Source organism: Falco naumanni, chromosome 19 (genome assembly GCF_017639655.2).
Source record: "Falco naumanni isolate bFalNau1 chromosome 19, bFalNau1.pat, whole genome shotgun sequence".
NCBI classification, from domain to species: Eukaryota; Metazoa; Chordata; class Aves; order Falconiformes; family Falconidae; genus Falco; species Falco naumanni.
In genome coordinates this window covers 3,275,773-3,300,245 of record NC_054072.1, presented here as the reverse complement: position 1 = coordinate 3,300,245, position 24,473 = coordinate 3,275,773, and the positions used below count along the sequence as shown (strand labels likewise).

The following is a 24,473-nucleotide window of genomic DNA, read 5'->3' as shown; positions in this document are numbered from 1 at the left end:
GGGAAGCAGCACTCTAGAGATAGTTTCGCCCCGTGGCAGCGTTGTCATAGGGCACGGACGGCTCCAGGGAAAGTGGTCATGAAAGGAAGAGCTGCAGTCACTTTTCGAAGTTATATTTTTAGAAATAGAAGGGTAGTGAAAAGCCTTTCAAAACGAGGTAGGAAGAGCTATTTTTGATCGCTTTATCACTGAAAGATTGCTACCCTGACCTCTGCCATTTTCCGGATGGCAACTTGCAGGATAGTTCAGTTTGAAACATCAGACAATACACGTAGGAAAAATGACCAGTGAGCCATAAAACCAAGCAGAGTGTGGAAGCATCGAGGGAACAAAGCCACGGTACTTCCTTCGTTTTTCATCCAAGCCAATTAAATCCGGGTTTTTTCTTTGCCTGGGCTGTGGCTCAGAGCTGATCCTTTGCAGTGCCTGAATCGGCCAGCTCTACAGAAGGCAGAATCGGGTGATTTAATACCTTGAATGCAAATTTTCCAAGAGAGACCAGAAATCTGAAATCAACCACATCCTGCCTATTGATCAGAGAACATCAGTATATGTTCCCATCTCGCTCCTCTGCCATCCTGCTAATCCTACCATTTAGAACCATCACCACAGGCGACAGGGTGCCACAGGCTGTGATACCTCAGCAGCACAGGATCCCTGTGAGAGCCGTGGCTTTTGGAAGATGTCACATGTGAAATTCAGCGTGTAGTGTGTCACGGGAGCAAGAAACTCTGATTTGGATTTGAAGCAAACAGGCAAGGCGATCTACGCTAACGGACCTGAGCTGGGATGTCCAGACCCGATGCTATCCCAACCCCAGGCACACAGTGTCCAGCAATACCCTGGCTCCCCCGTCGTGCACCCCCCCAGCAACAAGAGTCAGTTCTTTCTGACAAATTGAGTTGCAACAACCCACCAAAACCAGTTTAAAACCACATACACTCCACAGTTGTGTCTCTGTTATGCGCTCTTTTTTTCCAATCCAGGGATAAATTAGTAAGTTCAGTCTCATCAAAGGCTGTGTTGGGTATTCGCTGGGGTTGAACAGCCATCAGAAGCATCGGGACACTCTCCATGCTCCTTTATGCTCCACCTGGATCCAGTCCTCCCAGTTGGCAGCCAAGTTAACTCTGCTGAGGTGCTTGGATGAAGCTGGCTGTGGGGCAATGGCACTACTGTGGTTACAAGATGGTAATATTAACAGAAAGGCACTACGCATCGTTATGATTGAAGTTATCAAAGCGGTCTTATAGCTGCTACATTCTTCTCAATGTTTCCTGACATGCAGCCGGAGGATCTTAATAAAAATAAAAAACCAATAATAAAAGGGCCACAGTAGCAGAGGTGCATCCAGCTGCCGATACAGAAGGACAGTACCAGAAGGGAAACTGAGGCTCAGTGCCTTCACTGAAGCTCAGTCCTTTTCTTGAGTAGGTGCCAGTTTGCTTCTGACTCTGTTTCATTACAACCTTTACCTCCAGACTCCTTCTACCCAAACAAAAGCTGTTCTAGGCAGCCTTATTTCTGCTCTGACAGTTTTTGGCTCCTCTGATCCAAGAATCTACAATGCAATTCCCTGGTAGGAACCAAGCCTTCTCACATCTGTCTAATGCACACGGCCATCGGCTCAGAAACATTGTCATTAAGAAGGGTCACAGTTGGTTTCTGTGCTGAATCTACTTTCCACGTGGCAAGTTCATCACACATCCCCCGTTAATTGGTCAAAGTGTTGTTTAAAGAAGCGGTGGAAATGGACTTCAACATCCAATTCAAGCAGCATGGGCAAGGGGTTTGCTGGCGGGGGATTCATTGTGTTGCTCGAATAAATTTGTTGCAAATCAAAGCCATGAAGAGCTGTCACGGAGATGGAGGCACAAGGCCTTCCCCCTCACCGGAGTGCGTGCCAGCATCCCGTACAACACCAGAGAAAGCTGCTGGAATCTACAGTGGGATCTGAAACCCTTCTTGAATAGTTTTCTATTATTAATCATGAGACTCTAGGCTAAATCCTTCATGGAGTAATCCGGCATTCCGCACCTGTGTGAACCCACCCAAGCTAAAGAATTGGCCCTTTGAAACGAGGCAGGAGGCAGCCGTGGAAGAGGATGTTGCGTTACAGATGTTACAAAATCAGTGCAATGCAGTGATTTAAAAACCCAAGGGAAACACCGCTGAAAAGTGTAGGTGGTACAGTAAATGATCAGCTTCCAGTTAGTAAATGACCGAAGTACGTTTGTAGCTGGGAAATCATTCTTGGTATTGGCACAGAAAGGTCTGTGTGTTTAACTGCTCTTGCAGCAAACGAATCTGAGGAAGCGAAAGCAGCAATGAGCTCAGTGATCATCTGTAGGAATTTGCAAGAACTTTTCACTCACCAGTAAATCGAAGACAAAAGCTGCTTTAGGAGTGTGTTTTCAGAAATTCATTATCTTCAAATGCAACACAAAGCATTTCTGCATGAGGAAATAATGCAAGTGTCTGGAAGTGTTTGGTTTAAGGTCCTGAAACACATCCACTGGCTGGCTGGGAGTGATGAAAAGTGGGACATGCTGGGAAAATGTTCTTGTGTTACCGTTCTGTCTTGAGGAAGTCCAGTTTAGAACAGAAAGAAAACGAAAAGCACGAGCATTTTCCAGTAGGAACTTTGCACTTTATGCTGTGGCACGCTGGCAATCAGCCTGGTGGAGCTGCATTAGAGCCCCCAGCCACGCCACCGCTCCCAGCAGGTCTGGGACAGACGGTGGTGAAATGCCCAGGGCTCCATCCCCTCCCCTCCGCTGCATCCTCTCCCTCATGGTACCCGCTGTCCCCAAATGATGCTGAGGGTGATTTGTGAATGATCATGCCAAGCTATGATTAAACCCCCCCACCCCACCCCCAAATATGATATTTCAAATCTCCAGCTCTGAAAAATTGCACAAACAAACCAAGAAAATCCTTTCCAAGGTTCGGCTTCCCACGACGCTGGGCACCAGCCCTGCTCGTTCATGTGATGGCCCAATCCTGCGGTGGCTGCTTGGCTCGCTTAGGAACTGAGGTCCTAAAGCCTTTTTCAAGAAGCATCCAGCACCGTACAGGATTAGGCCCTCCGTGCATAAACCTCAGTGTTTCCTTCCGTAGCTGTCGCTACATAAATATTATTAGGACGTATGCTCAGCCGGACTGCAGCGCCCATCCTTGCTCTCTTGACTCTGCTGGAATGAGACCAATTTACACCAGCTGATTATCTGGGCCATTATTTATTATAAGTTGTTGGTGATGAAATAAGGTTCTAAGGACGTCAAGGTCTTCAGCTGACATATATTGATATAACTTCCTCAGCTTGGAGAGTCACGCCAATTTACATCTCTTGGTGGTGTAGAACTGAGAATGTGGACCAAATCCTGCTTTCCTTACTCTTTTTTTTTTTTTTTTACACTCTGACAAAATTCCTTCTGATGTTACTGTTTGCCCTCTGCATGGATAGCACTAGGACCTATTCAGGCTTAAATTGCTTAAGCTTAGATCAGGCTTATATGACAAACAGGCAGCTGCTTACCAAGAGAAACCCCCTTTAAGCTGGTAAATAATATTTTAATAGTTCCAACCAACTGCATTGTATAATCTGCCCAGTCGCCTTCATTCTGCTGTCTCTCTATAGCATAAACCTGCCCAGCCCCCAACCCCTTTTTCTCCTATACATCCAATGCTATTATTTTTTTAAAGATATTCAGGTTAATTAAATATCATTGCATATTTTTTTGAACTCCTTTATCTGGAAGCAGTCAGACTGTTGTGCAACTCCACCTTCTGTATTTTCTTTCCTTTTTATTTATTTTTTTTTTTAAGGAAGCTGCAGAACTCAGTCTCATCCTCCTATAGTATTTCTGTAATGCAGGTTTGTCAGTAATGTATAATCAAGATTAAAATCCATGCTGCTGCTTTTCAAATCTCTGGGAGTGCCTGTTCCTTCCCTTCTTCTGCTTCAAAGACTGAGACATCAGGTTGCTGTTTGCTCTGGAGTAGCAATGCTTGTTTGTTAAACTTTCAGGCAAAAAGTTCTCTATAAGCAAAAATATTAGTCTGCATTTCCAAGTCTCCAAAGTGGGTATGGATAGAAAGGAAAAAGGGATCAGTTGCTCATCAGAAACAAGGCAACTGATTTCCCTGACTCATTCTAACCTTCAGATCACCTTCAGGGTAACGTAGCAGGAGTACCGTCCATCTGCATCTCATTACAGAGCAGAACTGACCGTTGCAAAAATGTGCATTAAATTAAAACAATGCATTTTATTTCAGAAGGATTCCTGCTTGTGAATGCCCCTGTGAATGCAAACTTTTTCTTATCTAAACATCCTGATATTTAAGGTAATCAATGTGCATTATGACAATTACTGTATTCTGTAAAAGTTTGCATGGCTTGAATTTCCACATTAAATAGTCAAACGCTAATCACAGTTTGATTCTAAAGCAACGATTTATTTTGCACACTGGGTAAATGGATTTAAAACCATCAAGGTATTTAATGAAAGGGAGTTGTATCACAAAGTTCAACATGCCCCTCCTTACTTGCTGTTCAACACCGTTCACTTGTTTTCAGAAGATTGAGAGGATAATAAAGACTCCCAAGCAGCTCTGTTAACCATATGTCTTCTTTTACAGTAAGTTTCCCATATGTATAAAACCACGATCTCTTCCCCCCTCCCAGTCTTTACTTAACGGGGGAAAAAAAAAGCAGCAATAAACCAGACCGCAGCATATCTTTCCCCCTGAAAGGAAACAAAATGCAATGCCATAATAGACAGCAGTTTTGTTTTGACTTCCCATTAAATCCAAAGGGATGCTTTTTTTGCCAACGGAGAAAACTCTTGGCAAAATTAATGGAACAGATTTAGAATCTGTGATTGCTTCAATTATAACAAACCCTTTTCTCCACGTTTGTCATCTAGAACTCCAGAGGTGTTAAGCGGTGGATCCAAGTGCCCGTGTTTGCACATCCAGTTCAGCAGATTATCTCGGATCATTCCGACTTCTCCGCTGACTGCAGTGCTGCAGTCCTATGACAGCATCATATTAATGAGCCAGCAGAGGTACCATGCTGCTCCATGTGGTTTGCAAAGTTTAACCCTGTCCCTCAGACTTCCCCAACTCTCCACAGCGGCATCAAACCCAGCAGCTGTCTGCCCCAGGTTCAAGGCAAGAAGGCAATTTTTGAGCAGGATTTTGCTTGTTAACAGGATCATCTGCTTAAAAATTCACAGCCTGCTGCACACAGGCTGACCCTTTCCAGCACCTTTCTAAACGGGGAGTTAAAATCTCCCCCCTCAGCATCCCTCTGCTTTGCGATGGGAGCTGTAGCAGGGCTTTTTCCAGCAGTTTGGGGGGTTGTGCTTTGGGTTGGTTTTTTGGTTTGTTTTTTTTTTTCTTTGCAGTTTGCTAATCAAGCGCCTATGTAACTGTAATCCATCCAGGAGCCGTTCAAAGTCTGGATGGCACCTAGTCGCTGGAACGCGACCCAGACAAAGTATACGGTACCATGTAAACATCATTTTTTTAACGAGGTTTCAAAGGAGGAGGATTTATTTCTAAGCAATGCAGCAAGCGTTACATTAACATGCGAGGGTGGGAGGAGAAGAGAGGGGGAAAGAAGACTCAAAATCAAAGATTTTGGATGCCGGGGAGGGGGGTCTCAAACTCTTCTTCACTGCCCGGCAGCTCCAGCACCGCAACGGCCGCATCCTGATGCAGACACCCCCCCTGTCCCCCCCCCGAGGGAGGCGAAGCCCTGGCAGGGCGCTCCCATCCCCTCGCCGCGCCCCCAGCCCCCCCCCCCCCCCCCCCTCCGCCGCCCCTGACCTTCAGATGTCAGCCCCCGCCTGGGGAAGGGGTTGGGGGGGGGGCCGCTTGGGACCCCCCTGCTCGCCCCCCCGCTCGCCGCCGCTGCCCACACCCCACACACCCCCCCCCCCCCCGCCCGCGGGAGCTGCCCGTGGTGCTGCAGCCGCCCGGCCCCGGCCCGGCCCGGCCCGGCCCTACCCTGCGGGCGCCGCGTCCGCTCCGCCATGGCCGCTGCGGGCGGGGGCAGCGGGGAGGGGAGGGGCAGGATGGGAAGTGGAATAAGATAGAGAAAGGAAAAAAAATAAAAGGGAGAAGAGAAAGAAAATAAAAGAAATAAAATCGAATGAAATAAAGGGAAGAAAAAAAGAAAAGAAAAGAAAGGAGAGGAAAGAAAGGAAAGGAAGGAAAGGGAAGGGAAGAAGGAAAGGGAAGGGAAGGGAAGAAGGAAAGAGGGTGCCGGCCTGGGGAAGGGGGCAGGAGAGAGCAGGGGCAGGAGGGAGGAAGCAGGGGAAGGGAGAGGCGGAGCAGGGGGCAGAGAGAAGGGGGGGGCGCGGGGCAAGGGGGGAGGAGGGGCAGCGCGAAGGGAGAGGGGGCGAGAGGGGGAAGGGGGGAGCAAGGGGAAGGGGGAAGGGGCTCGGGGGGCGCCTCAGGCACCGGGGCCCGGCGGGGAGCGCGGGGGCGAGGAAGTGGGGGGGGGGGGGGAGCGGGACAGGGGCGGGGGCGGGGGGCGGGGCGGGGGGCGGGGCGGGGGCAGGGCCGGGGGTGCCGCCCCCCGTACACGTGTGCGGGGCCGCCCCGCCGCTGCCCGCCGGCGCTATATAAGGGGCGGCGGCGGCCGGAGCAGCGCCGCGTCGCCGCCCGCCACCCCCGAGTGCCCCGCCATGAGCTACACCATGGAGCCCCTGGGCAACCCCTCGTACCGCCGGGTGACCGAGACCCGCGCCACCTACAGCCGCGCCAGCGCCTCCCCGTCCAGCGGCTTCCGCTCGCAGTCGTGGTCGCGGGGCTCGGGCAGCACCGTGTCCTCCTCCTACAAGCGCCCCAACCTGGGGGGGCCGCGGGCCGCCTACGGCTCCACGGTGCTGAGCTCCGCCGAGAGCCTGGAGCTGAGCCAGTCCTCGCTGCTGAACGGCGCGGCGGAGCTGAAGCTGAGCCGCTCCAACGAGAAGGAGCAGCTGCAGGGGCTGAACGACCGCTTCGCCGGCTACATCGAGAAGGTGCACTACCTGGAGCAGCAGAACAAGGAGATCGAGGCGGAGCTGGCGGCGCTGCGGCAGAAGCACGCCGGGCGCGCGCAGCTGAGCGATGCCTACGAGCAGGAGCTGCGGGAGCTGCGCGGGGCGCTGGAGCAGGTGAGCCACGAGAAGGCGCAGATCCAGCTGGACTCGGAGCACATCGAGGAGGACATCCAGCGCCTGCGGGAGCGCTTCGAGGATGAGGCGCGGCTGCGCGACGAGACGGAGGCCACCATCCGCGCCCTGCGCAAGGAGATGGAGGAGGCCTCGCTGATGCGGGCGGAGCTGGACAAGAAGGTGCAGTCGCTGCAGGACGAGGTGGCCTTCCTGCGGGGCAACCACGAGGAGGAGGTGGCCGAGCTGCTGGCGCAGCTGCAGGCGTCCCACGCCACGGTGGAGAGGAAGGACTACCTGAAGACCGACCTCACCACGGCGCTGAAGGAGATCCGCGCCCAGCTGGAGTGCCAGTCCGACCACAACATGCACCAGGCCGAGGAGTGGTTCAAGTGCCGCTATGCCAAGCTGACGGAGGCGGCCGAGCAGAACAAGGAGGCCATCCGCTCCGCCAAGGAGGAGATCGCCGAGTACCGCCGGCAGCTGCAGTCCAAGAGCATCGAGCTGGAGTCGGTGCGTGGCACCAAGGAGTCGCTGGAGCGGCAGCTGAGCGACATCGAGGAGCGCCACAACAACGACCTCACCACCTACCAGGTACCGGGGGTGTGGGTGTGCCGGGTGGGGGGGGGGGGGGGGTGTCCTGATCCCACCTCCCAGCAGGGTGGGAAGAGTGTGGGGAAGTCCCTTTGGAGAACTTTTCCTGCTCCATGTCGGGGTGAAGCCCCTGCCTGTGTCTCAGGGTTTTTTCTGCATCTCTGTTGCAGGACACGATTCATCAGCTGGAAAACGAGCTTAGAGGGACGAAGTGGGAAATGGCTCGTCACTTGAGGGAATACCAGGACCTCCTCAATGTCAAGATGGCCCTGGATATTGAAATTGCTGCATACAGGTACAGTAGGATCACTGCAGACATGCCTGGAATATTAATAGTGCTGCGGCTGCTGCTGGCTTGGGAAGCTTTACACAGATCCACAAGCAGTGAACATGAGTAAAACTAGAGCTTGACTAAATTATTACAGCTGTTCCCAAATCTGCCTGGAGCCAGGGAGTGTTTGCCATCAGGAGCCCGAGGTCATTAGGGACCGGCTCCCGAAGAGCCCAGTGGGCGCAGGGCAGCGTGACTCAGTGCAGCAGCCCCCTGCTGCCGCGTGCTGCCCCTGTTTATGAAAGCAGAAGGTGCAGCAGCAAAAGACAAGTTTATTTTTAATTCCCATTCGCTTTGCATATGCCAAGCGAGCGGTGCTTGTCACTTGAATTCCCTTTTATCACTTGGGAGAGACGGTGCGCTTGCTTGATCACGGTTTCAAGCAGGGAGCGCTAATCCGCTTGTCACAAACACTTTTTTGCTTTTCTTGCTGAACTTTCCTTTAAAGGCATCTGCTCTAATCTGGAGCAGGAACATTGCTTGCTATTGCCATCACCTGGCAGGTTTTTTTCTTCTCCTTTGCATCACTTCAGAACTCTCATCAGAGAGCTGCCAATTTTTCTGGGTCACAGGCTTAGATGAAAAAGATCTATTTGAATAGAAAAGTAAAACCAAAAAAACCTGTCTCCAGATCTGCTGGAATTCCTGAGGTCGTTCAGGCAAACACACAGGTACCCTAGGGTCTATAGCTGGCTGCTGCCAAAGTCAGCCAAACAGAAGTCTGTCTGGTTTTCATATGAGAAAGGTGGATGCCCACGCTGTTGAACTAGGACATACGCTCTAATTAGCTTTGAATGTCTTGGCCACAACATTTGATTTGGGTCTGTGTCAAGTTCTCAGTTTGCCCAAGTTGTAATAAGTCTTATGAAGTTAATTATTTTGCCATGCTCTATGCTGGCTTAAGCCATAATGAAGTTTTTTGACATTAAGGATGAGTTTCAACTGATAAGCTAAAGGTCTTTATGCTCCTCACATGCAAACCAAGCTAAGAGCTGTTTGCTGCGTATGAATCTCACAAAGGAGCGGATTCAACAAAGCTGAACTGGGGCTATGAGTGATGGATTATGCTGATCAGCTCTAGCATATTCCATATACAAACTGGCTTCATCCCGCTGATGGGGAAACATTCTAATAGCTGTTCCTTTACGTTGGGTTTCTATGCTCAGTTGTTTTTTTTTTTTTGTTCTCCTCCCGATTCCCTTAGGAAGCTACTGGAGGGCGAAGAGACAAGATTCAGTGCCTTCTCTGGAAGCATTACTGGTCCCATATTCACACACAGACAACCATCTGTCACAATAGCATCCACTAAAATCCAGAAAACAAAAATTGAACCACCAAAGCTGAAGGTCCAGCACAAGTTTGTAGAAGAAATCATTGAAGAGACAAAGGTAGAGGATGAAAAGTCTGAAATGGAAGATGCCCTGGCAGCTATTGCGGAAGAAATGGCAGCCAAGGCCCAGCAAGAAGAACAGGAGGAAGAAAAGGCAGAAGCAGCTGTGGAGGAAGAAGCTGTTTCAGAGAAGGCTGCTGCAGAACAAGCGGCTGCACCTGAGGAAGAAGAGAAGGAGGAAGAGGAAGCAGAGGAAGAAGAAGCTGCAAAATCCGATGCAGCGGAAGAAGGAGGTTCTGAAAAAGAAGAAATAGAGGAAAAGGAAGAAGGGGAGGAGGCTGAGGAAGAGGGGGAAGAAGCTGAGCCCAAGGGCAAAGCTGAGGAGGTAGCAGCAAAGGTAGAGAAGGTCAAAACACCTCCCACAAAGTCCCCCCCAAAATCGCCCCCTAAGTCCCCTGTAACAGAGCCGGCCAAGGCTGTTCAGAAAGAAGCAGCTGCAGAAGCAGGAAAAGAACCGAAGGTGGAGAAAGGCGGTGAGAAACCAGCCAAGGAGGAGGAGAAAGCGGCCTCTCCGGAGAAGCCCGCGACACCAAAGGTAACCTCTCCAGACAAGGCAGCAACCCCGGAGAAGCCTGCGACCCCAGAGAAAGCAGTGACCCCAGAGAAGTCTGCAACGCCAGAGAAGCCCCGCTCCCCCGAAAAGCCGGCGAGCCCGGAGAAGCCCCGCTCCCCGGAAAAGCCGGCGACTCCAGAGAAGCCTCGTTCTCCAGAGAAGCCGGCCTCCCCGGTCAAAGACGAAAAGGCTGTGGTGGAGGAGACCATCACTGTCAAAAAGGTAACCAAAATTAGCGCAGAGGTAGAGAAGGAGTCCAGGAAAGAAGACATCGCAGTGAATGGTGAGGTGGAGGAGAAGAAGGAAGCGGAGGAATCCAAAGGGAAGGAGGAGGAAGACAAGGGAGTTGTCACCAATGGCCTAGATGTGAGCCCAATTGATGATAAGGGTGAGAAAATTGTGGTAACCAAAAAAGCCGAGAAAATCACTGAAGGTGGGGACAGTACAACCACATATATCACAAAGTCGGTGACAGTCACTCAGAAGGTAGAGGAACACGAAGAAAGCTTTGAGGAGAAATTAGTGTCCACCAAGAAAGTGGAGAAAGTTACTTCACATGCTGTAGTAAAAGAGATTAAAGAGACCGAATAAAATAAATCATAGCTAAATTTAAAAAAAAATTAAAGAGCTTGGGTCGGTGCAAAAGGTTAAGCCATATGACAGCTGCAAAATGCATGTGAGTGACGGCTTCAAAGCAGAACGGGTTCTCTCATGGAGGCTCCAGACACACAGTATTTTACTTTTTTGTGCAATATGGGGGAGGGGGGGGGAATGCATGCAGGCTCAAGATGTACTCCCTCCACAGAGCTTGGGGATCTAAAAAAAAAAATAAAAAAAATACTAATAATAGTGCATGAGATGAAATGTGCAAAGGAAGCTTTTGAATTTCCAGTGCTGTTGGAGGGACATATCTGAGGAATGACTTAAGATGTATTATGCAAAGAACCAACTGAGCCAAAAACCAAACAGAAAACAGTAATAGAATATTCATGAGAACCAGAACTCTCCTAGCCTTAAAAAAAAAAAAAAAAGCTACTTATAAATAATTATGTTTACCTCACTGGTGCAATTAGGGTGGACTTTTGCTCATGGGAGAACCTAGTTGACATGCACAGTACGCAACCTTTTGTTGTTTGATGTAAAAGTCACAGCAGTTCTTGCTCAATAAAGGTCAATACTGAAAACGTGGCTTCTCTGGTGATTCTTTTTCCCAACTCGCATCCCTTCCCTGAAGGTTGGTGCTCGGTCCTGAACAGGAACACGGTTGTGTGGGTTAAAAAGCTGCTTAAGTTTTTCCGTGGTGGCCTCATTTAGAAAGCAAGCTTGAATTGAATGTGATGGGGAAAAAAATTCCTGTAACATAACAAATAATTGAGCTGGTTTAATACTGAAGAGCCCTAGCCCACACTTCCTAGAGCAAAGAGGAATCTACTGGATTCTGCTCCCTGGCCTTGGGGTGCTTAGAGGGGGGTTGCAATTACTTTTGCTAGCAGTGGCAAGGTCTCCAAGCCACGTGCTGCTGGTACTGCTTAGCTGAGCAATCCTGCTTGTACCCGGTGTAAAACTGTTAAATGCTGCTGCAAGTACAATTTTTCCTCCCTGCATGCTAGTCTCAGCATTAAAGGAAAGCCTTAAAGATGGAGCAATTTCCAGATCATTCTTTTTTTTTTTTTTTTTTTTTTTTTGTTGTTGCTCCCTGTGAGGATAGCCTGTCTGTGAGCCACAGCTGGTTGTGGTATCTTCTATGACACAAGTTTGTCACTTAAGTGTGCGAAGACCCATCAAGTAATCTCAACCAAGACATCATGTGTTCATCAAAATGGGATAGCATCTGAGGTTTTTTCCCCCCCTCCTGCCTTAATTATATGGGAACATCCTTATCCATTCTGTCTCTAACAATCAACTGGTGCAATCTGCCTTTAATCACAAAATTCCAAAACCAACAGTAAATAAATTCCCAGAAAAAAAAGGAAAGTGTCCCAGAGATGATATGGGTATCGTGTATCCAAAATATTCCTAACCCATTTTTTACGTATTTGTCCATTAGAAAATAGCTGTAGACTTGAGATCCTTCCAGAGGCTGAACTGGGGCTGGGTAGGGCTCAGACTATGCTTGCATATGACTGGCAGATAAAATCAGATTAAAGCATTTTTTTAAAAATTTCCAATAAAAAGGCCTCCTAAGCACTGGCCTATGTCCACTGCTGCTTCCAGGCTGGTTTTATTAAAAAGAAAGCCAATTAAAGAGCCCTTTAAAATCCCACTACATGGAAAACGGAGGCAAACGAAACCAAGGGAAACGAGGAGAGCCCCAACTCCACTTGGGGAACTAATGTCTTGTTATAGGATTAATATTGTGTTTATTTCTATCACGTTTCAAAAGGAAAATGAAGAACGTTGTTGGTGCCGTACCTCCCATAACTAGCAAGCAAAGAAATAGAAAGAATTTCTAAGCCCGGGTTCGGTATGTGGACTGTCCTGAAATCTGTGGACTAGTTGAGGGGCTGATCAAAATCTATGATTTGCATATGCCTTCCCGTTCCTTACCCTATCAATAATTGAAGATCAGGTGGTTTGCCATTGGAAGCATTCTGTGTGTTCTTTGCTGGAGAAATTTTACAAAGCCCCCAGCAGATAAGCCTTTCAAATAAATCTGAATGTCTTTGTGTAGCGAAGTAATAAATGTTCCTCCTGCTGATATCAATAATGGGAATCTGTGCTCAACAGCTTGCTGGCGGAGTGACGTTTAATTAAAGCAGAGTTAGCAAATTAAATGGCAGCTTCTCCGTACTGAGCTTATTTGTGGAAGATACACGTGTATGTGACATAAAAATAACTATACTCCTCTGTGAACGAGAAGTTAAGCAGCCGTCACACTCACCTATTGCCAGGAAGTGTTTGTGCCGTGTTAAAATATAGACATGCCCGATGGTTTGTGAGCATCGGAGCTATTATTCTCTTAGGTCTAACCAAAAATGTTGCGAGAACACCACTCCTAAATGAAAAAAAAACAAAACCAGAGATCAATATTTAACAGAAAACTCTCTGCTGATGTGCTTCCAAACAAGTTCTAGAATCTGCTGAAATGTCACTCCACATAGGGAGTCCGGCGCCTGCAGCGTCGGGATGGGGAAGGGTCCCCAGGTACACTCTGAATTAAATATTCTTGTTGGTGGGAGACCCGAGAACAGTCAACCTGGGCTCGTACAGGCGCGGCTGGGATCCCGAGCTGGTTTGCTGTTTTTCACGTTTTGCTTTACGTGCTGGTAGGATACAGCCAGGAGGACCTGGAGGTTATCCCCTGGGCTGTTTTGCCTCTGCCTGCCCACCGGCAGCCCAGCCAGGGTTGCCCTTCCTTGCACGAGGGGGGTCTACCACCACCTCTGCCCAGGGTACATCCACTTTCCTGAAATTTTGGGGGGAATTCACTGCACAGCCTGTGTGGCTGGCAAACTCCTGGGCTACCCACTGGCATGGTGTACTTCCAAATATCCTCATTTCCACCCAAAACGTACAGCAGCCTTTAGTTATTACTTACGATTGCATTTTTTTTTTTTTATCTCCGCTCTAGCACACAAAATATATTTGTGAGTTTAGCCTATTTCCCACTGCAAATGTTTCCATCAAATCCTAGGAGAACTAAGCAAGTGGTTAACACATTTCTAAATATTTATAAAACTATAAGAATCGATTAATATTTAATGTTGCCAAGAGGTTTTGTCTACTGACATCTGCAATCAGTTAGTTTCAAAAGACAGCATAATTCCGGGGCAGAGATGCATAAATACTATGTTATTTGCCTGTTCTGCACCAATTACTTCTTCAGACTTCGCATAACCCAAGAAAGGATTAATTACTTTCAGACACAGAAGTTCATTAATCAACACGAAAGACTCCATGAAAGGAAAAACAATAATTAAAGGCAGTTGCTGTGAAGATTTATGCATCTTATTTAAGGTGGGTTATCAAGACCCCCGTGACTTCAGGAGCTGGAGGACTCTAAAAAAGGATCTTTTCACCATGACGGCTCGTGGAGATGCTAGGATTAAGAGATTTTCAGCATCCCAGAACTAAATTCCAGGTGGAAAAAAAATGGGAAGTGTTACAAAATACAAATTGGTTGCATTTGCCAGGGAGCTGAGTCTGGCACTAGAATTTTCTCCAGGCATCAGAGTCCGTCTGTGCTTTTCCCGTTCACATGTGGTCTTCCTTCCTTCCTCTTCAGGATTGAACTACCCTTAATTAATCTGGGAAGGCAGAAAATGATGAATCGTCAATTATTTGGTTACTAGAAAGTAAATTCCTAGAATCTGGTTACTACACCTGTGCGACTTTTCCTCTTGCTGAGGGGTATGTGTATCTCAAGAAAAGCCTTCAGGACCTCCTTGTGTTAGTCTTCCCTGTGATGACATCCCGGCCTGATCCAGACCCTGTCTGCCCAAACAGCAGGAGAAAACCCAGGGACAGGCTCGTGGCTTTACTGGCAGCTGCAACTCGGGTTAAAGTTTCTGTCGTGTCTCCCTCTGCTTGCTTTTGCTGCATTGCGTCAAAGCGAGCTCCTGGATCTTCAAAGGTAAAGCGAGTGTTGCCAGTGGGATCCCTGCAACCCTGAGAGCATCCCAGCACGCGAACCCTTGCTTCCATCCTCCCTCCCACCAGTTTACCCTGGCAGCCAGGCAAGGCTGGGGGTGACAAACCAGGTGGGATGGTCACTGCAGCTCGTTGCTCGCTGCAGCTCATCGCCACGGCTGTGACTCACACGTTTCCTGCAGAGTCGTGAAATCTTTCCTCTAGCTGCAATACATTAAAAATAACATAAGGAGTGGGGATCGGACTGAGCTACGCTGCAAGGAGAAATGTGTTTGCCGATGTACCTCTGAGCACGCTGCTTGGAGAGCATCCCTGGCAGCCTGGCTGCAACACTTGGGAGAGCTGCGAGCCGTATTCCTTCCCAGAGGGAAAGGGATGCAAAGGGCTGAGTGAAGGACTTTATCCACCAGGGAAAGAAAAAAAAAAAACAACCAACAAAACAACCAACCAAGCAACAGAAAAAAAAGAAAGAAAAAAAAAAAGACACAGAAGAGGAAGCAAAATAGGTATTGAAAAGTTAATAGCTCCGAGTGCTTGGAGAAAGGCAGGATGGGGCAGTGGTTTGAATATTGTCTATTTAACAGTGGTTTGGCTCTAATGGCTGGGACTAGTTCTGATCCAGTGCGTAACATTTTTTGCTTTGTAGGAGCAGAACCTCTCTCCCAATGGATGTGCCCTGGAAAGCACTGTCTGGTAGGGCACGTAGGCGAATTTCCAAGTACCGTCTCTTAGAATCACTATCTGCTGTTTGAGGGACGGGTACCGCATACCAAAAGGAGCAGGTCTCCTGCAGTCCCATCGAGAGCTTTTAAAAGCTCTGAGCAAACAGCATGCTCGAGTCTCCGGCCCGTGATGCTGCAAGTACCCACTGTTTTCCTGGAGATGGAAAATAAAATCTACTTGGTAAGACTAAGTCTGCATAAACATGGCTAGAAAAATCACCACTAAAAGCAGAGGGGAAGTGTGAAAAGAAAGACTTAAAAGAAGTGTTGTTGAAGAAAAGGAAAATTAATTTACTTGTTTTCTGGTTCTCAAAAGCATCAAAACCCCCAAGGAAGTTGGGGGTGGGGAGTAGGAAATTAAGCATTTCTGGAATATACTGGAACTCCCTGAAGAGGAGTTATAGGAATTATTACATACACGTACAAGCTCTGTTTCCAGAATGCTTTTACCAAAGATGCTTTTTCTTTCTTCTGCTGTTTTTCCTAGGAACATGGAAGGAAAGCAAAGTTTTCGGTGCTTACCTCATCCATCAACATTTTCTTTCTCTTTCTGCACCAAAAAAGGATATGCTTTTGGAACACCCCTAAAATTTGTATAAACCCACTTCTTTTCCTCTCTGAACGTAGCCATCAAGGAGCAGCAACTCAACCAACACCATGAAGTCAGCATACAAAATTACCACAAAATCCTGTGCGAAAATCCACCCAGTGACTGTGAAAAGTTTAGCACAGCCACGTAATGCCTGTTTTACCATGGCTTTAATTTACGTAAAAGGGTTTAATTTGTACCATTACTCTAGTGCTTACCCTTAGCACAAGGTTCAATTCTATGCATCGACTTTAGCTGATTGAAAATAAATGGGCTCAGGCCACAGGACATCGACACTGCTTCCAGAATTGCCAGGCTTTGCTGCTGTTTGAGCTGCTCCTACGTTGCACCTCATCACAGATCAGACCTTTCTACACTCCAAACCATAAAAGACCCTGACAAATTTTCAGATGAGCCTCTCCAGTCCCTAGCAGCTCGGCTCAAGATGCAAGGCAGCTCGTTCAGGCAGCAGAGTGAGCTCCCCCATTGCCCTTCCCTCCAACATCTTTATTTTGAAATATGCAGGCATTGCTCCACATCTCAGCTGCACCTGCAGCCATTCCTCCCTTTACACCACTGAACAGCTTCCTTCCACTGTTTAACAGCCACATTTGCATTTTGCTTCTGGTTTGCTAAAAAAATTTTTTTTTTTTGAAGGGCCAAAAGGAACTTGTGCTGGTGTGCACACTACAGCCTGGCGAGACCCATCACAAAGCTAACAGCACATTCCCACACCAGAGGATTTTCATCAGCAACTTTACAGCCCCATCAAGAAATTCTGTCCACTCATCTGTCCCCCAAGCATACCTGCTAGAGACAGAAACCAGTATCCCAGCTCCTGTTACACAGGTCTGAGATGAGCCTGATACACCACTCCATCGACCTTTTCATTGCGTTGGTGACACACGACACATACAAGGGATCTGTGTGAGCATTTCTGTAACTTTATTGACTAGCTTTATTGCACATACTTATTGAAGCCTCCATTATTTTACCCACCCAAGGTTTCCACAATTATTTTAAATGCAAGTCAAAGGTAACTTTCATGTCCATGACTTATTTCCCCCCCCTCCCCCATTTTAAATTGTAAGGTTCTGAATCACCCAAGAAAGACATAACCCCTGAATTCATACGTGTAGACCATGCGGCATTCAGGGAGCAAGCCAGTGGGTGCTCTGCAAGCATACTGATACTCTGCACAGAGAGAAACATCATAGATCATTAACTTTAAACCTCAGTGGTCACTGAATTAAATATGTGAGACTGCAATTTTAGCTCAGTCAATCATTTGTTCTGTTGACCTGATGAGAAAGCTAGACTGCCTAAAAACATCAAGCCTTCTTCTTCACTTCACTCTCTTCCTTTCCTGCTGCTTCTTTCTCTTCCTTCTCCTCCTTCTCCTCCTCAGCAGTTTCCTCAGCAGTTTCCTGAGACTCCTCCCCTTCTTCAGCTGCTGTTTCTTCCCCTTCTCCTTCCTCTTCCTCACCCTCTTTGGCTTCTTCAGATTCTTCCTTGGCACCTTTGAAAGACAGACACATTTCACATCCAGGTACCGCTCCTAACCCCAGTTTCACGTGGACCAGCACACCTGCACCCTTCAACCCCACACATCTGGATGGCGGCCAGCTAAACACGACAGGGCTGGCAACTGATTTTGCATGGAAGCAGGGACATTTATCCAGGACTTGCAAGGGAGAACAAAACTATGCAACCAACTTGTCCCAGATTTGAGAAACATTTTACAGGTCTGTTCAAAATCATGGCCTTGAATACTACTGACTGTGGACTCACTGCTTTAAGCCTTATCCAAAGACTTGTATTCAAAAAGGAATCTTGCCATTGGCTCTTTAGCTCCAATTTAATTGTAATTCGTCTTTACAGTACTAAACTCCTCAAATAGTTCAATGCATTTCAGGTATGTTTAGGTTAAATCCTCCAAAGCTATGCAACTGGAGGTGGGAAAAAGCAACTCTGGATAACATTCCTGTTTTCTTTAAAATACAAGCTTGGTGAATAAATTATGGGGCAGCAAGGAAGTGGCACGTACTTTGGCTGAATGAGAAAACTACCTTGGGCAACAGATACTGCTATCCACTGAACCCAACAGTTTTCAGACACCACGGGCTACTCTCTGGGAGTTAGTATTTATCTCAGGATGTCCTTGTTCCCTCTTTTTGAGGATGTCTGTAATAGCCAAGTACTGTTTGCTGCCATATAAACGTACTGTTACACGTTGTTAAAGTGTTATCTTTCTTGGGTTTGAAAATTTGGAAATCAGTGGGTGTTTTTTTTCCTGTTCAAGGGAGTATCATCAGTCCTATAATCTGCCCAACATTGCACAATTACCTTCTCTTCAAAGTCAGGCTTTCCTGCTCAAATGTTGTGTGCTTAACGCCACAAGCCTTTGCTCATGTGAGCTGACAGTGAGAGAGGTCTAATCATTAGACTTCATCAGAATTTCTGGGTTTTACCCTGTATGAGGATGGAACATGAAAGAAAGGGATTACGAAAGTAACTGCAAGTACCTTCCTCCTCTTCTTCAGCCTCTTCACCTCCCGCTTCTTCCTCACCTTCCTCTTTCTCTTCTTCCTCACCTTCTTCTGCAGGGGCTGCCTTGGCTTCTCCCGCTTTAGCAGCCTCAATTGTTTCCTCTATTTCAATTTGCTCCTCTTGGACATGACTGGAATAGTATGTGGGGAAGGAACGGGTTGTCATCAGGTAGGAGCTGGATTGGAGACCGCTGTAGGCAGACCTGCCAAAAGTTGGGGCAGTCTGGGTGTAGCCGCTGGTGATGCTTCCAACACTAGTGAAACTGAGTCGGGTCTCTTCACCTTCCAGCAGTTTCCTAGCAGAAAAAGAAGCAGCAGAAATGGTTATGCTGCAGCAGCATTCAGCTACAGACCCAAGACACTATGATGCTCTGAGCAGCACAAGCCCCAGAGACTGCAGACTTCCGAGTGCAAGAGCTAACCCATGATGAGTAACTACATGGCAGTACCTCTGTCTTCAGGAACTTAAGAAGTTTCAGGTGTGCATTACTAGTGAATTAATAATTTCCTTTGTTAGAAGAAATAATGGGGGAAAAACAGTCTAGGATTATGTTCCTACAGCAGGGGAAATTAGAGGTGTACTTCGGTAGCCTGTAGGGCTGCAGAGAACAATGCAGATGTCACAATCCGATGTTGGGTTTAGCTGTTAAACAAGATTTTTAGGCGCTTTCTCAATATTCCCCCTTGTGGCATTCCCAGAAACTGTTCCAGCATTTGCCATTTCTAACAGTATCTGGGACAAACCATTCCACAGCTATTTAGCAGCAGTTATTTAGCTGTAAAATATTTGCTTTGCAGGAGATTGCTCCTGTGAGTTAGAAACAAAGGCTGTTCTTAAAAGCAGGTGAGGAATTTCCAATTTTGAGGACACAGCCCAACTGCATTAAGAAGTTCCACTGGTACAAAATCTGTTTGCTGCATGTGCAGAACAGGGATTTTCACCTGTAAAGATGGAGAACCCAGATCACACACTGCCAATAGAGTTCTGTATGTGCATACACACATACTACGATACTCCCTGAAGTTTGCTGCACTGAGGATTTTGCTTTAAGCTAGTATTCTACCTCAGAAGCACTGCCTCTCCAAAATAGCAAAACAGAAGACCCGAGTCAATTCTGTCATCCACCTGTGAAAATTTCAGCTGGAGGAATGATAAAATTAATTCTCTCTCTTCAGGAGAATGGGAACCTGATCAGAGTTCTGACTTACTGAGACATTGTCCCTATCATACCTATACGCTGCAATTTCGATGTCCAGGGCCATTTTCACGTTGAGCAAATCTTGATATTCCTTCAAGTACCGAGCCATTTCACTCTTCGTGGTTCTCAGCTCATTCTCCAATTTGTTGATTGTATCCTGTTAGAAGAAACAACATCGACAGCGTAAAATTCTTAATTCCCTGGTGTCTAGCAATAATACCTTGCAAGGAATTTCTCCAATCCTGTAAACTTCATCTTGCTCTAGCAGACAGAGAAAACCAACAGCTCCAGCCCCCCCCCTTAGCCAAAGGGGCACCATTTACCAACTCCCACCCTCCCTGGCGGGATTTTCCCACCTCTACATCTACACCCTATTGTCCCATCCCTATTTAATGTTATGAGCCCCATTTTCAGCTGTCCAAGGATTAAGGCAGGCATGAAATCTGCATCTCTCTTCATAGCCTCTCCATGCTTTTTCTAGTTTTTAGCTTCAGGTGATGCTGCAGTGATGCAGCTAAGGCTTTATGGTATAGACAGGTGATATATGATGCGTTCTAGCACCGAAGCATCCTGCCTTAGGACTGTGGGACACGCTGCAGCTGCAGTGTGCTGTGCAGGGGCAGCGTGTGCTGGCAATGCCTGTGACAGCAGCCATGCCCCCCCCCCCCCCGCCCCAACAGCTGGCAGGCAGCCATGCCCCCAGCCACAGCCATGTCCCCCCTGACGATAGACAGCCATGCCCCCTCTACCGACGGCAGGCTGCCAGCCGTGCCCCCAGCCACAGCCATGCCGCCCCCCTCCCCCCATAGCAGCCAGCCGTGTCCCCAGCCACAGCCATGATCCCCCCCCGCCCCCCGACGGCAGCCAGCCGTACCCCCAGCCATGCCCCCCCCGACGGCAGCCAGCCGTGCCCCCAGCCATGCCTCCCCCCGCCCCCCGACGGCAGCCAGCCGTGCCCCCAGCCATGCCCCCCCCCGACGGCATCCAGCCGTACCCCCAGCCGCAGCCATGCCCCCCCCCGCCATCCGACGGCAGCCAGCCGTACCCCCAGCCATGCCCCCCCCCCGACGGCAGCCAGCCGTGCCCCCAGCCATGCCCCCCCCCCCCGACGGCAGCCAGCCGTGCCCCCAGCCATGCCCCCCCCCTCCCGCCAGCAAGCGGCCACCCGCGCCCCCCGCCCCGCCGGGGAGCTCCCAGGCGCCCCCCCCCTCCCGCAGCCCCCAGCCCCTCACCTGCAGGGCGGAGATGTCGGCGCTCTGCTTCTCTTCCAGCTCCTGCAGCTGCTTCTCCAGCGCCTCGTTCATGCCGCGGGTGGCCTCGATCTCCAGCGTCTTGGCCTTGAGCAGGCGGCGGCTCTCGGACACCTCGTCCTTGGCGGCGCGGACGGCGTCGGTGTTCTTGGCGGCGCTCTCGCTGAGCACGGTGAAGCGGCTGCGGAACCACTCCTCGGCGTTCTGCATGTTGCGCGCCGCCAGCTTCTCGTACTGGGCGCGGATGTCGCGCAGCGCGGCGGAGAGGTCGGGCTTGGCCGACACGTCCATCTCCACGGAGAGGTGCGCGTACTGGATCTGCGCCTGCAGCTCCGCCAGCTCCTCCTCGTGGACCTTCTTGAGGAAGGCCAGCTCGTCCAGCAGGCTGTCCACCCGCTTCTCCAGCTCCGCCCGCGCCAGCGCCGCCTCGTCCGCGCCCTTGCGCACCTCCAGCAGCCGCGCCTCCGCGTCCTCCCGGCTCAGCACCTCCTCCTCGTAGCGCGCCTGCAGCCCGCGCAGCGTCTCCTCCAGGCTCTCCCGCTCGCCCTGCAGCGCCTGCTTCTCGCTCGTCGCCTCCTCGGCGGCCAGGCGCAGCTCGCGGATCTCCTGCTCGTAGAGGGCGCGGAAGCGGGAGGGCTCGGCGTGCTTCTGCCGCAGCACCATCAGCTCGGCCTCCAGCACCTTGTTCTGCTGCTCCAGCTCATGCACCCGCTCGATGAAGCAGGCGAAGCGGTCGTTGAGGTCCTGCAGCTGCGCCCGCTCCTGGCTGCGGATGGACTTGAGGTCGTTGCTGATGGCCGCCACCTGGCTGAGGTCGAGGCTGTCCACCGAGTGCAGGAGGGAGCCCGAGGCGCTGGAGGCGGCGTAGCTGCGCCGCACCGACACGGAGGAGACGGGCGCCGACAGGCTGGAGTACGCCGAGCGCGCCGAGCTGTAGCCGCCGCCGCTGCGCATCGTCGAGACGTGGAGCCGCGGGCTCTCGGCGTAGCGCCGCTTGTAAGAGGGGAAGAACGGGTCGTACCCGTAGGAGGTCATGGCTGCGGGTGCTAGCGGCTGCTCTGCGCTCGGGTGCTGTCCGGCCGCCCCTATTTATGGCCGGGGAGGGCGGGCGCGCCGCCGCCGGGCGGGGCCGGGGAGGAGCGCGGCTGCGCTGAGGTACGGGCCGCGCCGCGCCGCTGAGGTACCGACCGCGCCGCCCCGGGGCGGCTCCGCGCCTGGCTGCGGGGCGGGGGGCTGCGGTGTGCGGGGCTGCGGTGTGCGGCTGGGTCCCGCTCCCCGCCCGCGGCTCGAGTGCGGCCCCACACACACGTCGCCTGCGCCCGGGAGCTGCCGGCGCCCGCCTGGGGGCTCCCCGGTCCCCTCGGGTCAGCCCGAGGCCGCTTGCGGGCCCACCTCGCCTCAGGCCTGGCGGCCGCTCCTCCAGCCTGCGGGCGCTGTGGGAACGCGCCGCCTTCCTTGGCCTCCCCTGCCCCGCAGGCCGCCCCGCCAGAAGCCCTGGGGAGGCTGTCGCAGACCCCCGTGGTGGCCAGGGTGCAGCAAGGCCTAGCTCCTCAAGCTCTGGGGAGGCTGTTGCAGACCTCCATGGTGGCTGGGGTCGGGGCAGGCCCAGCGCCTCAGGGAGGCTGGGGTGCATGCAGTCCTCGCTGCTCCACAAAACCGTCGGGCTGCATGTGGAAAGAGTGAATTTTTTTCCTTCACTTCAGCTGTTGCAAGGTGTGCATGCTCTGCGAGTTCCTGCTGTCCTCAGCGTGTGCCTTGTTACAAGTGGTTCCTAATAAGCAGGTAATTATGTGAATGAAGAAACAAGTATGGGCTGTGGCTGGCAGTCCTGGCAGAACATACTAATATCCAGTTGCCTAGCTTTGCTTCCTCTGCTCTTGAGATTCTCCAGAGGCAAGTTTGTTCGAGACTCGGGCCATAGGGACTGAATCCTTGCCTAATCTGGCTAATGCAGAGATTAAAATTGGACAGCTGCATTGCAGCTACCTCTGACCCCAATTATTAGCCACTGGTTGATTGAAGCAAAACAGTGTTTATGCAGTAGAGATTCATCAGAAGCAAGGTAGGAATATACTGAGCACAGATTTCGTTGGATGCTCAAAAAGGTTACGGTAAATTAGCTCTCTGAGTCAGAAGGGCAACTGTCTTACGAAACAAACACTTCCAAGTTTTCTTCAGGAAGGAGTAAATGTAGACTTGGGTTGGGGGATATTTATAAAGAGATGGGTACCACAAAAACACTTAGTTGCTTCCTAAAGAAAGGAGAAAGACTTACTAATATACGTGAATTAATCTGTATACCTGTCACTAATTGCAAAGGTACTTAAGCATTTCTGGCACAAAGGTATGTTTGCTTAATACCAGTCATCTACTAAAGGTAGAGCAGGGTTGATATAAACATGTTTCCTACTGGCTTCTAGTGATCTCAGACAGAACACTACCTGTTGTGTGGTATCGTTTCCATGGGTTTCAGGATACTTGAATATGAGGGATAATTAAGCTGTGAAGGGCAGTGGCCTATCAGAGGTACAAAGCTGCAGTCTCTTCATCTGAGCTCCTACTAGATGGAGTGAACTGTACAAAGCTAGTAAAGGCTCACACATCATCATATCACAGTAAAGCTGATGAGAGATTGTATTTTGCAAATCTAAAGTGTCCCTGTGAAGATCAATGGAATTGCTTTCGATTTACAAGTGCTGCAAGTGAGGCTTCCACTCAAAATGCTATTCAGAATTTGTGATTTAAATTTCAGTAGCAATTGCATTCATGCAAGTTGAAACAGCTATCCATTATTCAGACGTTGAATATGCAAAGTACAGCAGCACAGGTACAGTTTTAGGTGCTAATACATTTTAGCTTTAACAGGGATTGGGTCTGACTTTTGCTCAAAAGAGGCAGCTTGCAGAGCACCCAGGGAAGAAATGAGCCGTCTAGACATTGTAGCAGGTGAAAAGATGCGTGAGGGGCTTGGTGAGAGATTCAGTGAGCTTTTAAACGTGGATTGTTCTGGGATACTCAACTAATGCAAGCTGATGTACCTAGTTTCATGCCAATGGATTTATGCTAATCTCCCCTACATTCAGTTTGAGCGTAAGATTTAATTATTAATGGTATCATTTGTATGCCATGTATTAATAAATGAATATACCTCAGCTTCTAAAAATAACTGCACTTCATATCCCAGAAAAATAAGCTTTGTAACTGTAGGCTGTTAATATATGCTTTCTCATATTTTTTTAGGGAGGGAGAATGAGTGGAATCCCCCTTCCTCTCTGCCAGCAGTTTGCACTGGGAAGATGGGAAAGTGTGGCTGCAGACAGCCCTGCAGTGTCGAGTTTCACTGTGACTCAGAGGTAAGGATGAAGCTTTTTTACTCTAAGGAAAATCAAGCTACTACTGAAGGCATCCTACTTTGGACACTTGTATTTCCAAGTACAAGACAGTGCCAGCTCTGATTTCCCCATTCCTTTTTTCTCCCCTTTGTTCCTTTTTTGAATAATGCGGAGTATAATCTAACCCCTTGATGTGTTATTGTTAGAA

At 49.5% G+C, this 24,473-nt stretch overlaps 2 protein-coding genes across 2 annotated transcripts; one reads left to right on the top strand and one right to left on the bottom strand.

Moving 5' to 3' along the window:
- The first annotated feature begins 6,646 nt into the window (after positions 1–6,646).
- Positions 6,647–11,218, top strand: NEFM (neurofilament medium chain). The gene is made up of 3 exons (XM_040618243.1): positions 6,647–7,760; positions 7,931–8,055; positions 9,296–11,218. Exons 1-3 carry the CDS (start codon positions 6,699–6,701, stop codon positions 10,623–10,625), a joined length of 2,517 nt encoding a protein of 838 aa, XP_040474177.1. The 5' UTR covers positions 6,647–6,698; the 3' UTR covers positions 10,626–11,218.
- Positions 11,219–16,859: 5,641 nt separating this feature from the next.
- Positions 16,860–22,012, bottom strand: NEFL (neurofilament light chain). The gene is made up of 4 exons (XM_040618244.1): positions 20,916–22,012; positions 19,716–19,840; positions 18,461–18,780; positions 16,860–17,454 (listed from the first exon to the last, which is right to left on the bottom strand). The coding sequence occupies exons 1-4, from the start codon at positions 21,966–21,968 to the stop codon at positions 17,267–17,269; spliced, it is 1,686 nt and encodes a 561-aa protein (XP_040474178.1). The 5' UTR covers positions 21,969–22,012; the 3' UTR covers positions 16,860–17,266.
- Between the last annotated feature and the right edge of the window lie 2,461 nt (positions 22,013–24,473).